General features: G+C 44.2%; 1 protein-coding gene across 4 annotated transcripts in view; it reads right to left on the reverse strand.

Moving 5' to 3' along the window:
* Positions 1-1,728: 1,728 nt before the first annotated feature.
* LOC104053365 (deubiquitinase DESI2) overlaps positions 1,729-18,639 on the reverse strand; it is an 88,437-nt gene continuing 71,526 nt past the window's right edge. For all 4 annotated transcript variants that reach the window (XM_064462350.1, XM_064462353.1, XM_064462352.1 and 1 more), the window contains one exon: positions 1,729-4,817. In XM_064462350.1, coding sequence (XP_064318420.1) covers positions 4,575-4,817 — 243 coding nt within the window. In that variant the 3' untranslated portion in view covers positions 1,729-4,574. The remainder of the gene's footprint in view (positions 4,818-18,639) is intronic.

Genomic DNA, 18,639 nt, shown 5'->3' on the forward strand with positions numbered 1-18,639 from the left:
GTGCCGCGTTCTGTAACTTTGAATTTTCCATCAAAAGTCATTGATTAAAGCAGTTGTGTTGCCTGGCCACTAGCCACGTCTTTCATACTGTAGCCTGGTTTCCTAAGGAAAGAAGATTACCATCTTCTTTCTGTAAGAGTGCCATCTTACTGTCTGTTTTCCTGCATTGTTCTCCCTTATCCCAATCACACTGGACTCCCAAAAACTTTTATAGCCTTTTCAAAACAAAGCTGGCTACAACAGCATAAATGGACAGCCTTACCTTGAGATTTAGAGCCATTAGTCATTCATACCTGCTAGTAATTAAATGTGCCATGCGATCCACGCAAACACTTCTCAGCTACAGCTAGCACAGTGGTGGAGCACTGACGTGTTAGAGATAAGAGCACGTATTCTCCAAACATAGGCTGCGATGTTTTCACATATTACTGTAGCCAAAGGCTCTGCCATGTTCTGGTTGCCTGGTGGCAATGGCAGAGTGAAGCTGGGGGTATCTTTTAAATACTTCCTGAGTCACTACACAGCCTTTCCACAACCCAGATTATTGCCTGATGCTGAGCACAGCAGGGACAAAGTAGAACAGGGCACCAGCTGCCTCAACTCAAAATGTAATTTGAAATCATTTGAACATTAAATACTGATGATTACTTCCTTTGGTCTTCTCCATCAATCACTTCAAGGACTTGGTGGAGGTACTTAAGTTTTCTGAACATGTCAATAAGCCACCACATACAAACTAAAATGAGAAGGAAATCGAACACATATAATAAAAAGATAAGCTAATGCTATTGCAACCCAGTGTCCACTAACTTGTTCTGAGAGCAGTCTCCAGCCTAGAGACAAAAAAAAAACAGAACTGAGGAATGAAAAAATAGCAGAGCAGGAAAGGACTGCTTCTTGAGTACCTCAGTAACACAAAGGCGACAGGGGGCTGAATTCCAGAAATGCAAACTCTCAGCTGGGAGCGATAAGAGCAAGAGAACAGGTCTGTGTCCATCCCTGTGCTGTGCTGAGACTGGGATGAAGTCATCACAGAGCACAGGTTCAGTGCTGGGGGACCAGCTCATCCAGGGCCTCTGGAAGCACAACTGTCCCCTTTAAAAATTCAGAAGAGTTTGAGAGACATAGGCCTCAAATCACAGCCTTGGGAAGAGGAAGCCAACTGAAAAAAAAAAAAATCAGTAAGAATAATCTCCTGAAATTAAGCATGTTGCTATTATAGATAGAAATGTGCTGAGAAGATACTTTTATTACTTACCTCTTTCCTCTCACACTAACTTTTGCTAGAAACAGTTTGTATTGTAACTCTAACATTCCAGCATTAGGCTAACCTCACCTTCAGTCTTCCTGTCCCATCTGAGTACTATTAGCTCTCTGTTAGAGGCATAACCCACAGCTGCTAATGCCCATGGGCAGGGCTGGTGCTCTCTTGTTCCGGCTTTTAAAAGAGCATCAAAAGTCCTGACAGTAAGAAGGGTTAAGTATTTGTGCTAGTGTTATGGGGTGCTCTTGTTAAGACTCATAAGCTCCTCTTTCGTTTTCACTGATAACTGTTGGTACCTAAATTTTCCCATGGTGTTAGGCTCTAAAACAGCAAGAGAAAGCAAATGTGTAACTAAATACAAATGTGAGATAATCATATAATAACAATAATTTTGTAATAATTGGAAGGATAGGAAGAGTGACTAAAACAAACATGCTGTGCCAGAGATGAACAGTAAATTAGACTTTTAAAATGTCTTCATGTTTAATAATCTAAAATGCTGTTAAATTACAGAGGTAAAGCTATCATCAATATATATTTTATTTCCACAGTGTCCCTTTGTTCTTGTCATTGTTGGTTGGTCACCTTGAACAGAGAGGGCTGGGGAGAAATGCTTTTGAAGATTGGAATATATTCTGGTTTTGATTTACAACAGAGGTTTGATGCCTCCTTGATGTGACCCCCTACTGCCATAAACAAACAGACAAATGTAAAAGTAGATAAACATCTGGTTTTTATGACATTGACAGCTTGCCTCAGGTGTTGTTCCCAATACTTCAAGCACATATTCATGTCCCCAAGAAGGCTGAAAGTAGCTTTCTTGTCCGGGTTACCATACAGCCAGTTAAGCATTTTTTACTTTGTGAAATACTGAGAGAGGTGTCTTCCATGTGAAACGTGCCTCTGGAGCCCTAGTTCTCTCCTAGATGTATGCATGGTGCTTTATCTGGAGCTCAGGTGCAAAGCAGAAACACAAGGGTGATGGCTGGCTGGTTTTTGTCACATCAGGAACCAGGTGTTTCTGATTGCAGTTTCCCTGGCCTGGACAAAAGCTCTGGGAAAGCCTCTTTCACTTTCCTCCAGAGAAGAACCTAAAAATAGATTTTAAAATTCACTGCACATGATGTGCTGCTGGCTATTGGCAGGCACCCTGGGAACTTCAGACAAATGATGCTTGCACTGCTGGTTTAGGCTGCAATGACCATGACTGCAGGGGAATAGAGTGCAACAGTACATTGTGTAACGTGGTTTCTGGGCAGCGGGATGGAGAACAGGATGGAAATCTTACTAAACACCCCTGGACGAGCCAGGGTAATCAAGATTGGTGCTGGACTGGATACCAGGAGCTGCAGAATTACTCACAATGCAGTATTGGCTGTGAGTAGCCAAGGTTAATATGGAACATGACTTTAGTTCAGTACAGAATTTGCAGCAATTTGTTCAGAGGATGAAAATGAGAGGCATGTTGTAAAGGTTTTGTTGCCCAAACCTGCGTTACTTCAGGAGGCAGTGGAGTGAGGCCATCCTGTGAGTTATATTTCCACCCAATAGATCTCTCCAAGGCTCCTGCTTCACCAAGAGTCTGTACATGTAACAAACCATTAAGCACTGTCTGTGCAAACATGATGTACATCATAGCCAAGACCTTCAGCCCTGAAAGCACATGCTTCTGTTTACCTGAGCTAAAGAAACAGCTGGTTGGACTTAGCATGCTATTGCGACCAATAAAAGGAAACAACCACCCATCTTAAGGGCTTGTAGTTCTTTCTGGGTGGAGGGTGGAAGTCCTGACTTGGTAGTGGCTGTTGAGGACAGCATTTCTAAAACGGCAACCCCCTCTCAACACTGTGCCTCCTCATTTGTGTAGCCAAGAGGAGTTGCAAGGGAGAGAGGGGGCTTGGATTCCCCCTTTGAATCTTTCTTACATCTTCTGAGTAGAAGTCCTAGTGAGGTAACCAAGTGGAAGAGTTTGTGTACTTGTCCTTTCCTCCTCCTCTACTCTCTCGACAGCTGTCAGAATGAGTATAAATACATCTAAGGACCAGATTCTTGTCAAGAGCCAGCCTGGAGAGGCCAGTAAGTCAGCTGTGCCCATTTTTCATGACACTGAAATAGCGCACACAACGGAAGGCACTATGGTGGCCCATGCTATGGAAGGGTCATCCATGCTTTCCAGATGTGGCCTTATATTTCCCCCTCCACCTCCAAAAAGGGAGGAGAAGGAAACAGGTTGACATTCTTCAGGTTCACCACTTATTTTTTACCTTCTTGCGTTGGCTCAAAAGTAGGCTGGGGAAGGGTGGCTCTGGAGCCATGTTTTAGGTCTGTGAATGCAGGAGGAAAAGCTGAAGGAAATACTGACTTTCCCAACAGCTTCTCTCTCCTCCTCCGTGTGCTCAGGAGGGCCATTCCCACAAAGACAGCTGGCAAATGTCAGCTAGGAGAGAGATTGCCCAGGGAATCTGGGGCAAAAAGGAAACCAGGAACGCTGCCTAGATTTAGGGGAACTGGGAGGGATCTGTGCCAAAAAAGCACCAATATGGTCAATAGTCATCTCTGCACCTACTTAGTAGCTGCCTCTAAGCACTAGCCCCATCCTCTTTTTGACCCCACAGAAAAGCCGTAGTAACACATACATTTTTCTAGGTTCTTTGTTATTATTTTCAAGAGCTGGATAGTCAGTTGAGCTCTTAAATCTGAGTACTGAAAACTGGTGATTGTAGAACAGCAGCACCTTTCATTTTTCCTTCCCATGAGTTAGAAACCTGATCATTACAAAAGGGATGGGGCTGAGTGCAGCTTGTTGCTGGTCTAAGAGATGAGAAGGTTGAGTTCTGGCTCTGCTTCCTTCACTGGGTGTGGGCAGGAGATTTGTCGTAGGGGAATGGCAAACCCAGCCAAAATAGAGAGGAGGCTGCTGGGCTTACATGGGTAGGGGAAGAGATAAAAAGATAAAACAGTTCCAGAGAAGGAACATCACAGTATGGTACCCCTCTGCCTGTACGCATGCTCTCATGCCTGAGAGAGCCAGCAGTTCTCCATGGATTGAGGAACGTGGGGGGCCCTGGGAGGAGAATCCAGTTTAGTCGCCACACTCCTCAGTTCAGCATTGGGGTTCACAGTCATTTTGCTGAGCAGCTGTAGTGGCACTCCTTGGAAAAGGGACTGAAGCTTCACCTCCTTAGTAGAAAGGGTCTTCCCTCCTCTGTGTTGTCCATTGAAGAAAAGAGAAACCAAGGTGTGTGAAAGGATGTGAGAAAGAAATTCTACTAGAGAGAGGGATGTTATTTGAGGGCATCCTGGGCACAGTTTAGACCCGGGTATGTCTACAGGTTCGCGATGTGCCTGAGGCTGAGGGGGCTGCGGAGGTGGAGGGAGAGTCCTCATCCGTTGTGTCCCCCTGCTCCTCCTTGTGGAGGCCGAGGCTGATGTGGCTCTGCAGGGCTGCTGGGGTCAACCACTCCTTGGGGAGGCAGCTCTGGAGGAAGGGGATGCACGAGCTGAAGTAGGCCAGGCGGTTCACCCAGCGGGGAATCTCTTTCCCACATAGTATCTGTGGAGCAAACCGAAAAGGAGCATGGTTAGTAGCACCAAAACATGTGTGTGCTGGAGATGTAATCCCCATCCGCACCACTGCCTCAGCAGGCTGAATTCCATGTTGCTCAGAAAAGAGCTGTTTGAAACATAGGGAGCATCTTCTGTAGTCAGAAACAGTTATAAATGCAAATGCAAATGACTACACGATTGCTCGACACACAGAGAGCCCTGCCAGCATCACAGCAGAGGCCTGGGAAAACCGTTCATGGCTGTCAATGGCTTTGGCCACTCTGTTCTCCAGGCAGTCCATGGGTGGTGCTTCTCAACCAAGACAATGACACGCATTTTCGAAGTAGCTTGAAAATTTCGGAAAAATAGTTAGGCTGTTGCTGGCCAGACCTTGAGGAGCCCAGAAGTTGAGCCTGACTAGGTGGATGGAGATGCCTGAGAAGCTGTTCTTGCTGCTCGCTTTTCTTCCTTGGGCTGACACACCGGGTCAGTCAAGTTACAGTATCTGGGGGTACTTTTCCTGTCCCAGCATATCACCCTTTAATTTCTCCTCATATGGTATTTCCTAAATGTGCGGAAGAAAGCAACAAACTGAAAAATACTAGCTTCTCACTAGGCCTGTGTTTCATCATAGATGCTCCTGGCACTGATTTGGGTTACACTCTGCTAGCACAGATGTTGTCTGTCATCTCATATTCAGCACAATGAAACAATTTGCTGCATATGGCAGCTCCTTTCTTCTGTAGCATTTGACCACACATACATACACGTGCCAGATTTTAGTAGCTGCATCTGGCTTAGGCCACATAAGGAAAGTTTCCCTTTACATTTTACCATTTCCCCTGACAGAGAAGAGGCATGTCGGACTGCTCAGCTGGGGTGCCTCAAGATCCTGTCTTTAGTAAATATACTGCCTCTGTGGCCCTACACCAGTATACTAGAGCCTGAAGTCTGTGGCAAGTATAGTAGTCATAATATCCTTCCCTCCCAGCATGCTTTCCCATGGAGCAAGACAGGCAGGGAGGAAACTCTACTCTGCAGACCTTGTCCCACAATTTATGTGGATTAGTGGTTCCAGGGTTGTCCATACTGCATCTTTGACCAATATTAAATTCCTTTGCTCTTCCTCCCACACTCTTCCCATCTAAAACTACACTTAATATAATACTGTTATTGACAATGGAAATGCAGTGCGTAGAGGTTTCAAGAGATTTTCAGGGAGCACAAATGGAGCAGTTGCTAGAGGATGGGCTGTGCTGCATTATAGTTGTTACAGCTGAGGACTGGCTGGTCCTTCATGCTATGGCCTGGGCAGAACAATCAAAGCCCCACTCCGTCACCTTGAAGATAAGGGAATTAACTTGCTCCAACAGTGTGGAGTTTCCAATGAGGTGTGGAGAAGGTGGCAAACCTGTGACAATGCTAATTTGACTACGGAACTCACTTTATTTTTACATGCATTGTTTAAAAATCAATGTATGAAATTGAAGACATTATCATTAAGTATCAGAGAATGAGCAGAGCCATTTAGCTGCTAAAATTACTTGCAAGCATGGACTGTTCTTTACCTAATGCACGCCAAGCACTTTTATTTCAGTTCTTACCAGTGCTGCATTCTACTTAACCTCAGATGCAGCTATATGAATCTGTATTTTTGAAGTTTTTAATCTGGGGATGATTACTTTATTAGCAATTCTTTATTTCCTTCCAGATTCCTTGTTTCCATCGCTAGAGCTATTGCCTGAGCCTCTAAGCAGGTAACCTCTCCACCTGCATTTAAGACTAATTCACAGAAAATTTGCTGATCCATTTGATTTTCTCACCAGTCATATCTGATCTTTTTCACAAGAATACTGCTGAATTTTAAAAACTGTATTCAGTGTGTTCGACTTGAACATTGAACCTGAGTCAAAGCCAAAAACCGCAGCACAACTGCCTCTAGAGTTTGTAGCATTTATCTTTATTCCTCTCCAGGAACTTTGGCAACATATTGCCAGTGTAGAAAGTGACTCAGTTTAGGCTCCTTGTGGTGTGTGCATGCATGTGGGTTTACTTTTCAAGCGGTCATAAGTCTTAATAAAGATTTCACCCAGATATTAATAGGAAAACAAAACCAGGATCTGATTCTTCAGGAAATAAGCAGAAAAAACACAACAGCACAAGGTAAGGCTGCCTGGAATAGAAATACTGTTTTAAGATTTGGCTTTCTTTTCTAAGCAGATCTCCTAGCAACTGAAATAACACTTTGAAGTTTGGAAGCAATGCTGAGATATTTGCCTTTTGTTTATGGGAGCTTTTTCACCCAGAATAAATCAGTGAGGAAAGGAAGAACCCGAAAAAGAATGGAGATGTGTGGGCATCAGGCCATCAACCAGCAAAAGGCAGTCTGTGGAGCTTAAGCATAATGATGAAGTCAAAGTGGTTCCCTGTTCCTCAGTCATGCTTGTCCTTGCCTCTTGTCAGTGAAGCCTTGTTACTATTCCACAGCAAAACACAATGCTTAACAGGAGCAAAAGGGCAACGACAGGGAATTCACTAACACTACAGCTTGCCTCTATGTTTTTTGCTCCTTGTCATACAGCGTATTGTGCTGGAGAATGCAGCAGTACTTAGCTAATGGAGAAACAGCCAATCAACCTGAGTGGAATGGGATTAAGCCAATTGAGTTTAAATAAAATGGTACAGGCAAGGTGAAGTGGGTTTTTTCCAACTGCATATGAAGCCACAGAAATATCTACCTACGGCAGCTCTTCAGGACAATTCTCAAGTGAAAACACACTGGAACAATAAACTCACAGAAGCCTGTTACCATCCATTGTTTCCATCAGCAGAACTCTTTTTTTAGGGGTTTTTACAGTTTAGGATTTTAGACTTTTTTCTTGTTTGCCAAACAAGTGGCTTTTTCTCTTTTGAAGGGGGTAAACTACTCTGTGATGGGTCACATACTTGTCCTGTCAGACTTAACCAATAAACTGTTATGGGTCAGAAATCACTGTTCTTGACCATTATATCAAATTGTCCTGCCACCATCCCTTCAGGCAACCTTAACGTACCTGTAGTGGAGCCTGAGCTTGACACTTGACAAGAAAGCAGCTGAGCCTCTTAATATGTATCTGACTGGAGAAGGAACTTGAAAGAAATTGACAGTCACAGAAAGGCTAAGCCTATGAGAGATATGTCTGGAAGGCAGCTGTGGGTTAGGTATAGCTTATCTGAGGCAGACAAGTGCTTGGGATGGGAAACCCTGCAGAGTACACGAGAGGCTGGATTACTAGCAGCAAAGCCTGGAACACCTCAGACCACGTAGGGCTTCCCCAAGCTTTGTAAGCTTCCTGTGAACAGTGTCCAGCTGTCATTGCCAAGCATAGGTCTTCCTCATCTTTCTCTCACTGTGAGGTCCCTGAAGGTGTGAGTTATTCCACCCACCTCACAGACCCAGCCAGTCCCTGCTACAGACTGAAATCCAGCGTTTGGGGTAGCGAGCACGGCTTGAGGTTGCTCAGCGAGAGACCTGCCCCTGTTCCAGGCAGAAACATCGGTGGGGGCTGCATGTACTTGCTGCTTCCACTGAGCAGCACCTCGTGACAGCCAGCCACGTCTCCCACAGCTGCAGCTTCGTCTGGGGACTCTGCCTAAGAGCTGCGAGTGACCCAGCTGGCGTCTGTAGAGCCAAGTGGAAATGGCAGTTCAGACATCTGTGGCTGAAGCCAAATGTGAGGGAGAAATGGGACCTGACAGTGCGGGTGCTATTTCTGGGCAGTTGTCAAATCCACACCAGGATTTTAATGCATCAACAACTAATTTTGGATACAAAAAGATCCTCTAAGCATCGTAAGGTGTGCTGTTTTGCACTAAACAGTCACTGGTTAAAATGTACAAACTGCCCTGGGAGTAAGGACTGCACCCCATCACTCTTCCCTCCCCTCAGTGCCCCATGAACTAGGTTTTGTTGCTCAACAAGGCCTTAGAGCTTCCCCATAAAGCTTCACTATGGGCAGGGGAGTAGCGTAGCAGCTGGGAACCATGGGCTTAAATGGAAGGCCGTAATGGAAGAAGCTGAGTCAATGTGCTGCATTTTGCGAGAGCTTTGGATCTATGGGCATATACTAGACATTATCTGATACAGTCTAACAGGCTGAGTCCCTTTCAAAATAAAGTGAAGGGCTTTTTAATTGTAGGTCCTAAGAGAAAGCTCTCAAATGCAATAGGTGCTGTGCTGGATGATGCAATTGGGGCAATTCAGGCCACGCACAGAAATATAACACAAGGCACTTAGAATTTTGTTTTTTGTGAGCCCTCCCAAAGGCGCCATGTAGTGCTCCGATCCATGAAAATCAAGATATGCGGAGGCAACATTACATTCCTCAAACCATACATGGTAATTACTTCAATTCTTGTCTTCAAACTGAGGCTCGGAGAGTTCAGCACTGAACATCTGCTGAACCACCCACTGCCACTTCCACTTAGTGGCCTTGCTAAAAATGAGGTGGCATCCACATGGGGCATGCATCCATTTGAGCTACTGTACAGTATTCCCCTTGGTGTGCCTTAGAGAATGCAAAGGGCTTTTATTGGTGTCTAACACACACTCCAGAGCACTTTAAAAGTAAAGCCTTTAGAGCCCAAGGAGACTCTTTCCAGTGTTTGCATGAGTTGGCTCCTATGAGGCCTAGACAATATAGCATAGATGATGCTCATCAGGATTTCAGAATAAGGCCATTAGATACAAACCAGCACATCTGCCCAGGCAAAGCTTGCAGGCTGTGCTAGGGCAGCCAAAGACTGTAGAAGGTGAAGCATGACAACTCAATGAAATTAGTATTTGGACACATCTGGAATAAACCATTAACCCAATGTACAGGGACACCCTTTACCACCTTGTAAAAAATAAACTACTAGTTTAACTGCCCAGTGCTGGCAGAGCTAAGGGAGTCTGAATGCATCAGTAAGGAATATACCTCTAGCTCTGCACTCCTGATCAGCTGCTGCTGCACATGGTGTATACACTGAAAATAATATTCCTGAAAAAGAATAGATATACAGCCTTCGCAACACACCTGAAAGCACAGTCTCACCTTGGTGGAGTTGCCATGCAAGGATCAATTGCTTGAACAGACTTATTGTAAAGTTATTGTGTAAAAATAGCAATTTCTACTCTAGGGAATGTAACTAGCCTGTGGCAACCAACAGAATAGATGGGGGGACGCTTCACCGGGCCATGAAGCTGCATGCAGCACACATCTAGCAGAGCCAGGAATGCCGGCATCTTGCAGAAGAAAAGGTACAGCTGAGAAACTGTAGATGAGGCTGAATGACCTCCATAATGAGGCTGTGTTCTGGGATGTAGCATCCCAAGTCAAAGGCAGGAAGGGAAAAACCTTTTAAATGAATTTAAGAATGCCCCCATTCTCCTATGTAATCTCTCTTTGTTCAACAGCAGACAGGGCACTGCCACTCCTATGGGTCCTCCCCAGGACTGGGGGAATTTCTCCCATGTAAAGCAGATGAAGCGCCTGCACCACCTTCCTGAGACCAGTCAGGAGTGAGGAGAAAGGGAAAGCATTGAAAGGAGGGACTAATACCCACAGCCTTGCTCCCCTTGTGATGCTTTGTGGGAACGTGTCGGTCACCTCTGTGGCAGGAGGACAGAGCTGCCTCTATGCAGGAGTCTGCATGCAGAAAGAGGCCAAGAACAGAGACAACAGAGTATGTAGCTCTGGGTCAAACAAGACAGCTGGCTCATAGCACCTCAGCACTCGCAGCGCTATTTCACTTCACTGGCCAGGCCACCAGCAGAGAGGCACAGTGGCTGCAAATGTGACATCCTGATGAGCCACATTCAGAGGAGAGTTCTGCGTGGCATCACTGATGAGTTACGTACCAACACTGGAGTATAGCAATGCCCTCTCTGAGCAGGGAGTTCCTTGTAACCAGCGCTTATACACACAGCCAGCAGCTGCAGGATGACAAGGTAGGCAGCAAGTGGCCTCATAACAGATGACCATTTTGGGAATACTAAGTATAATTAAGTCTGGGCTTGTTAGTGACATTTAAAATAATGACTCTCCCACCAAATGAATGAGCAACTGCAATTCATTCGTATTATCATGTTGGCGTGAAGAGGAACTGCATTCTCCTAGCAGGTGCTGTTTCGAGACCAGTGGCTGAGAACAGCTGTGGCCTAATAGGGTTGTCCTTTCCAGCATTATGGACATGCTGCATGTGACCAGACCAACCCACATGCATAGAGGGATGGACATCAAAAGCATCTATTTTTCCTGGATAGCTAACCAAGAAAATCCTTTGTTTCAGCCGCAAGCCTTGTTTCCTAACATTAGTGAGCAGCAGGTTACTGCAGATGGAGATACAATAAGAGAGAATACAGGAACTCATAGGAACAGGGAGAGACCTTCTGTCTGGCACTGTTGGCAGGACTCCTAAGCAAAAGGTTCCAGCCTCTAAAGCCTATCAACACACTTAGACAGTTCATTTACACTCCTGACACTTTTCATTTATCAACAGGCAGCTGGTGAAAAGGACAGGGTTTTTCCTTGCCACCTTCATTCATGGAAAGGAGACGTGTTCTCAGGCATTTGCACACAGAAAGACTCAAAGGCTCCATGATGGTGTGACTAGAGTTGAATTCCCCAGACAGTGAGAACTAACTTAGATCCAAGGTATTATGCTTATTTGTAACAGATAAGGGGTTTTGGTTTGGTAAGTCAGATGTAAAAAAGCATATTAAAATCAAATAGATGGTACAAAGCACCCACATTTACACCAGCTCCAGAGAGCTTAAGTTTGGGCTTGGGGTTTGTTTGTTGTTTCTTTGGGGTTTTTTTGTTTGTTTTGGTTTGTTGCTGTTTTGGGTTTGTTTTTGTTGTGTTTTTTGTTTGTTTTGGTTTGGTTTTTTTCAAATTTACATATCTTCACATTTAATCTTTTTTAGTACATAGATCACAGTAAAGGGAAAACCTGAAATAACTGCAAAGGCACATGTAGCAAAATCAGCCCTTTTTCAAAAAACTGAAATGATGTGGTAAAAATTTGCCATTGGGGGGGTTTTGATTTCTGAGTCAAATTACTTGCAAATTGCAAGTAGACAGACGGGAAAGAGGATGGACTGAGAGCTGAAAGGTACATATAAGAGTTATCCCACTAAATTTTTGTTGAGCTAGAAGACTCATTTAGGATAGCAAGGCTAGAAATTGTTAATGATGGAAAAAGGAGTTTATACTTTTATAGCAGCCTTCATTCTAAGCACTTCCCAAATGCTTCAAAAATTTCAACTAATACACAAACTACACCTAGAAATCTCATTTACCACTGCAGAAAAGCCACATCTGGAATGCAGCATAGATATTTATTACCTGCATGCAGTCAAAATTTTGCGTACTTGCAGGCAGAGACAAAAGGAAAAAAATTACACGCATCTGAAATCACGAGGCTAATTTATGGGTACAGGACATCTATTAATAAGCTGCTTCTAAACGTATGTGGCAGTTAAATACCAGAAAACAAACGCAGCCAGTTCCCCATAGAGCTAACAACATTCAAAGGCTGCTGCAGTGAAGCAAGTCTATCAGCTTCAGTAAGGACTGGCTTAAGCACCAGGAAATAAAGCTTTCCTAACATTCTTTCATGCCGTGTGGTTGGTTTTTTTGTTTGTTTCTTCATTCATTTCCTCTTTCCTTGCTGTCTGTTGGGAGCATTGCATCCCCTGCTACTAACAGGATCGCAGGTAGGCTTTCATGCAACAAAACACTTACCTCCTCTACAATAGGAACAACTGAAAAGCAATTGTTGACTAAGGAAAACATGGGTGTTACTTGTCTACTTAGGATCTGCTGAAGACTAGTTTATAAGTTTATAAGCTATAACTAGAAGACTAGTTTATAAGACTTCTGCTGCTTTTGACTGTGACTCAGATGGCACCTGAAGCTCCCTTCTCTGGTGTTGAACCTTTTCCCTCTGATAGCTTTCAGGCTAAGGAGAGCTTAATAACATGATGAGAACTCACATGTGCCTGGGGACGGACCTGAAAAGCTTTAGGCTTGAATTATTCACCGATGATTAAAAAAATGCCCTCATTTGGTCCTTGATTCAGCAAACCTACCTTTTTCAGAGAATTTAATGAAAGTCAAGCTCCTCTAAGGAAAGCAAGATTCTGATATAAGTTTGTTATATGCTGTCAGCTTTGCCTTGGCTGAAAAAGGAGTGAATAGCCAGAGAGAAAAAACTATGCACTGGCTACCATCTTCTGTAACTTCAGCACAGCGCCACACCCTCTACCAGTAAATAAGATCCCTCTGTTGTACCAAAGCTCCAACCACACCGACAAAGGACAACCAGGACAGCTGCACCATCAGGGAAGTATATGTCAGACGTAGCTCTAAAGCAAATCATAGAGATATCTTACACTGTGCCTCAGTTACGAGAGATGCATTTTCCTGATATCACACTGATACACAAAGCCTCTCTGCTACTATCAATAGGACAGACCTTTCCCAGTAATACAAAGACAAGGGGAAAGAAGCCCTATTATCCAGCCTAGATGTGATCCACATGCAGGGAAGCCTGACTGCACCAAGATCATCCCCTGCCTCCAAAGGAAAAAAAAAAAAAAACAGACTGTGTGGCTTCACCAAGCATTTCCATCTAGTCTGGCATGCAGGTTGAGTAATATCACCGTGGTGTCAGCATCACTAGTGGGTATGCTAGATGACCACTTCTGTCCTTTGTAACCATCAGGCTGCAGGATTCAGTGACAGACTCCATCTGTTAATCTTCAAGGTATTTACTACTGGAGACCATCCTTTTAGGCTGATTTGAGAAAGTCCTGCTAACTTTGGGAGACTGGGAGCTATTTACCTCCTAGGTTGAGCACTGGAGTTCTGCAGCTCTAAGACTCTGGCTGCAAAGCATTTGACTGTGACAGGGTTCATAATCCCTGCCCTGTAGGAGCCAGCCTCATCTAGGATGCTAAAGAATTTTCCAAGGCTGACCTAAGCCACCTCAGATGCTTAGGAGGCTTTCTTCCCCTCCTGTGTCAAGAAACAATAGGCCAAACTCCATTAACCCCCAGGCCTATTTTCCAAGGCCCCTTCAGCCCAGGAACAACATCCCCAATTCCCCCAAGTATTTTTCTCCCTCCAGAAATTTCTGCAAATCCTACAACTTCAAAAATGAGCTTCTAAAACCACAAACACATGAATTCTGATTTAGGCCTCTCTTCTCCTGCTAAAAAATGTTATCTCTCTGTTTATGTAAATAATTAAAGTAGGACAGTTGCCACAGGCGAGGCTAAGGAACTCCCTGCTCCAGAACATCTTGTAGCTCATACTCATGAAAACTTTTGCTGAAACATAGGTGAAAAGGTAAATAGATCTTTAGTCCAAGTTATTCACCCACACCTCTGCAAGCTTCCTTCTATCCAGGAAGCTCTCAGTCACTTGCAGATGAGTAAGTCTCACCAGTTGAAAGTTCTGTTTGAACCCTCAAAATGTCGTAGCAAAAGTTGTAATGAAACTGTTGGATCCCTCTCAAAGGCTCTGCTTTTGATAACTTGGTTGACTCTGAAAATCCTAGTTCAGCTCTAATAATTAGTTCAAATTTTAGCCATTTACCTAGATGGCATCTCTGAGCACTGTCCCCTTGATCTAATCCTTTGGGCCAAGAAATGCTGAGCAATAAGGAATCAGAGCCTTTAATATTGAAAGGAATAAAGGGGTGAAAAGGATCAGTGGGTACAAAAGGAAGCTGGATAATGAGACGCCAATCTGTTTTCCTAAAGGGTTTTTAATCCCTCAAATCCAAGTGACCTAAAAGAGCCTTCTGAAGAATGATCATGTGCGGATGTGAACCATACACACCAACTTCAGAGTTGGCTCTAGTCTTTTTTAATAGCTTTCTCTGGGTATAAGAGAAAGTCATGATAATTTAGGAAGCAAATAGGGGTGTTTAACTGAGCTTCACCATACATCAGTCATGCAGCCACATTCTGCTATCAGTGACTCTAGGGGAATTTGTATCCGATCACTCAGGTGTTTCTGAGCCAGGTTTGTCCCAGGGGCTGCTGCAGATTCTCTGACCATATTCTTAGAGATCCAGACAGGTCCTACTAACAGAGACACTGCCTTCTCCTTAAAAAAAACAAACAAAAAAAAAAATAGTAGGGTAGTTTTAGAGCAGCTGCAAGACAGATAAATAACGCCAGGCTGGGAAACTGCTACAAAATGCAGAGGGGTTTCACCTTCTCTGGTACTTAAGATAAATTATGCATACAAATCAGAAAGAAATCATTACCCTTTCAAAAAGGGGGAAGAAAGACATGATAAAAGAATAAAACCTTCTGTCACTGCTGCCCTCAGGTAAAGTTCCACAATCATCAATTTGTAAGACGAATCAAATCAGGGCCTCTCAACTAATCTCCTAATTATGAGATAAGCATCAACTTCATATCTTGTCAAAAGGGCCCATAAGACCCACTGATGTTATTGCTATTCCACCACTGGTAAGGCTATTGGGGAATAAAAGGGACTATCTTCTATGGTGCTCAGAAGCCACACTTTAATAATTATCTGTCATGCGTCCTATGGCAAGGTTCTGAAGAGTTTCCTTAAATAGGGATCATTCCAATTGCTTGGCAATAATCACACTGATGAAGGGAAGAGGAGGAGTGGTTTCCTTGAGTCATTCCACTTATCTTCCAGTTCTGGTGCTGATTCAAAGGTGTTTTCTCCCTTCCCATGGTGGTTTGCCCTTTTCCAAAACATGCTGTAGCAACTGTCATCACTCTGGTAAGAACACAGCTCCACAGCTTTTCTTAGTCAGGAAACTTCAGAAGCATGGAAAGTTGCTGGTGGGAAGTAAATGAGTCATCTTCTGTTTGTGAATGGGCTAAGCAGCAAAAGCTTTTTTAAAGTCTTTAAGCTGCAGTAACAGGGTATGATCCTTACACTCAATACTGAGGAATATCACCAGACTAAAAAAGAACCTGGAAGCCAAAAACCTTCATCCTCCCTCTGATATTCTAGTTACTGCTATCTTCTCTAAAGAAGCTATCCTCAGGCACTGTACACTCACCATCTGCCTTCTTATCAGCAGGGCTTATATTCTTATATGCCCATATTCAAACCCCTGGCAGTCAGCTTTTCTCCTTTACATGTATTTGGGGGTACAAGCTGTGCCAAGCGTGTGTTTGCCTTGTCTACTACCTGCCTCCCACAAGCCTGTATTGTAAAGTGTTGCAGGTCAGTCATGAGCCACGCTCTTGCATTGAGAAGAGCACTCTGACAGCAGCTTCACAGCTCCCTGTATCTGCATGCACCTACCCTTACCTATCCCCAAAGAACAGTCTTGGTGACAAAGAGTGTGTAACTGTGTGTCTGTCTTGGCATGTCATGACATACTTCCTCGTAGCCCACTGCCATAGCGACAAGTGCTCCTGCAAAGCAGTGGCATGGCTGGGACCTCAGACCTGCGGGTCCTTGCAGGGGAACTTACCGCCCAGGAATTACTTTGAATTTGGCTTTTTCCTGAAAGCACAGATGTATGCCTCTCCCTTTATGTCTGCTTTACAGCAGTTTGTAATTTCTGTCCTTCCACTATTCTCACATCATCTTGTTCTGAAAAATCAGGAGATTCAACAAATCACATCATGGAAAGAACTAATTATTTTAGCCTTTCTTTTTGTTTAAAAAGGTTGTTCTAATGTTCGAAAGCCAATATTTTTTCTGTCTGGCAGAGTTTACATAGCCTCTTTCATCAGCCAGGGCAACTCAAAAAGAACATAAATATTTTGCAATTCCTTGACAGGCCATTTCAACATATTGATGTAAGTATACATAGGGGATTGTTAGGAACACAGCGACTTAACAACAGATGATCATACAGAAGGGCTTCACCCAGTATTGATGTGGCCCTAACTGAATTCACCACACATGCATAACCTTATCAGAATGCCAAAATCCCTGCTGTGTGCCAGCAGTATTACTTGCCTGGAGTACTGACACACAGAAAGGCACAGAAGCTCAGAACAGGATGGCAAGTTTGGGCCGTGCTACTGATGGCCTGACTGATTTTTCATTGCAGAAATTGCAGGCATAAGTCCCCCAAAAAGGACTGGCCATCCTCCTGGACAGTTTCTTCAGAGAGCATAGTACTGATACTACTTGATTTGGGGGACTGTGAACATAAGGAATGTGAAACGAACAAGCTTCCTGTAGGCAAATCGCTAATCCCAGTTTGATGAACCTCTTCATTTTAACCCACAAACAATTTGCTTAAGTGGTTTATAAATATAGGTACTGTGGGACCATGCTGCAGGAGTCAGAGTGACTGAGGTAACCCTAACTAGATTTCCACTGCTTAGATCAAGCTTCCTTCACCTTCCCACACTGACATAGAAGGTGAGGGTAAAGGGAAGAGCACAAAGGATTATTTAGAGGGAAGACCACAAAGGAGTATTAGGTGGCCTGTGTACCAGCAACCTTAAGTTGAAGCTAGGCAAATGCACAGTGGGTGCATCCAATTTCTCCCTCATGACTACCCACTAGGAAATTCTGCCCCGCTTTACATCAGAACTTCCTTCAAAACTAATCAGTATGGTGTGTGACACTTACTAGGCAAAGACTTATGTTCTCTGGTAGTTCCTCACTTCTTAAACAACCCAGAGCTCCCCAATGAAGAAGAATTTCTCATGAAATCTGCAGGAAGAGACTCCTGATCATGCAGCATGTTCACTGAGTTGCTCACTGAGAAAGCTGCCATGAAAGGGCATTGGAGAAGATGAAGTCTGAAATGCTGCTGCTGAAACCAGGAGCTGCTTTGTGAGTAGACACAGCCATGCCTCTTTGATCCAGCAGCTGCTCATTAGAAGGCCATAAGGAACTGGCAAAGCAGGCAGAGATCTAAGTCTTGAGCAAGTATGAATACACTTGGCAGTCTGCAGCAGGGAGTAAGGAAAATTCAGAGCTGAGTGCCAGTGAGGAAGTACAAAGGCCCTTGCAGCATACAAGTGAGTGTGGGCAGGAAGATCAGAAGACTCAGAGGAGATGCATGGCATTGTAGGGAGAGGCTCAATGCCACAGCAGCAAGCACTTAGGCTGCAACAGTGCTGCACAGTGAGATTTTTCAGAGGTAGATGGCATGCCTAGTGGTTAAGTAGAGCTTATCTGCCTGTGCTGGACTTGCTGCAGTCCAGGGAGTTTTCAAGATGCATGGCCAAATGGCTTAGTCATGAACATAGGTCTGGACATGCCCCTAACCATTTGCAATCAGCCTGCATTGCCTACTTAGACCATAAATTTTATAACTGTTAAAGATAACTGATACCACTTATCATGGTAGGACCTGAGGCATCATTGTATTAAACATGAATTTGACAGAAAAATAATTCATAAACAGATACAAATATTTCTGGATGGATGTTCTATTTGCTGAGAACACACTGATAAAAGAGAAGGAAAACAAAAACTTTGAAAGTAAAGTTTGACTCCTGTGGCTTCAGCAGTCCCTCTGAGGACAGGAAACCTGGATTACAGGTCCTGGCAATCGGACATGTGGCTGTCATCTCATGGTGTAATCCTGAGAAAGCTGATCTGGGAGGGAGAGCCAGCCTTGTACCTCCTTCCCATTCCCTCTGCAGAGTTGTGACCTCAGCCAGCAGGACACATGGCTGCACCTGCCCTCAGTCCGTGTGACCAGATGGTATCTTCCCAACTCATGGCCCAGCCACCAGGACAACACCTGTATGGACACTAATTAGCAAGCCCACAGCCAGAGGAGGAAATTAAGGTGGCCCAACAGAGCTACCTAGCACATGACTG

This window comes from Phalacrocorax carbo, chromosome 10 (assembly GCF_963921805.1).
Source record: "Phalacrocorax carbo chromosome 10, bPhaCar2.1, whole genome shotgun sequence".
Taxonomy (NCBI): domain Eukaryota; kingdom Metazoa; phylum Chordata; class Aves; order Suliformes; family Phalacrocoracidae; genus Phalacrocorax; species Phalacrocorax carbo.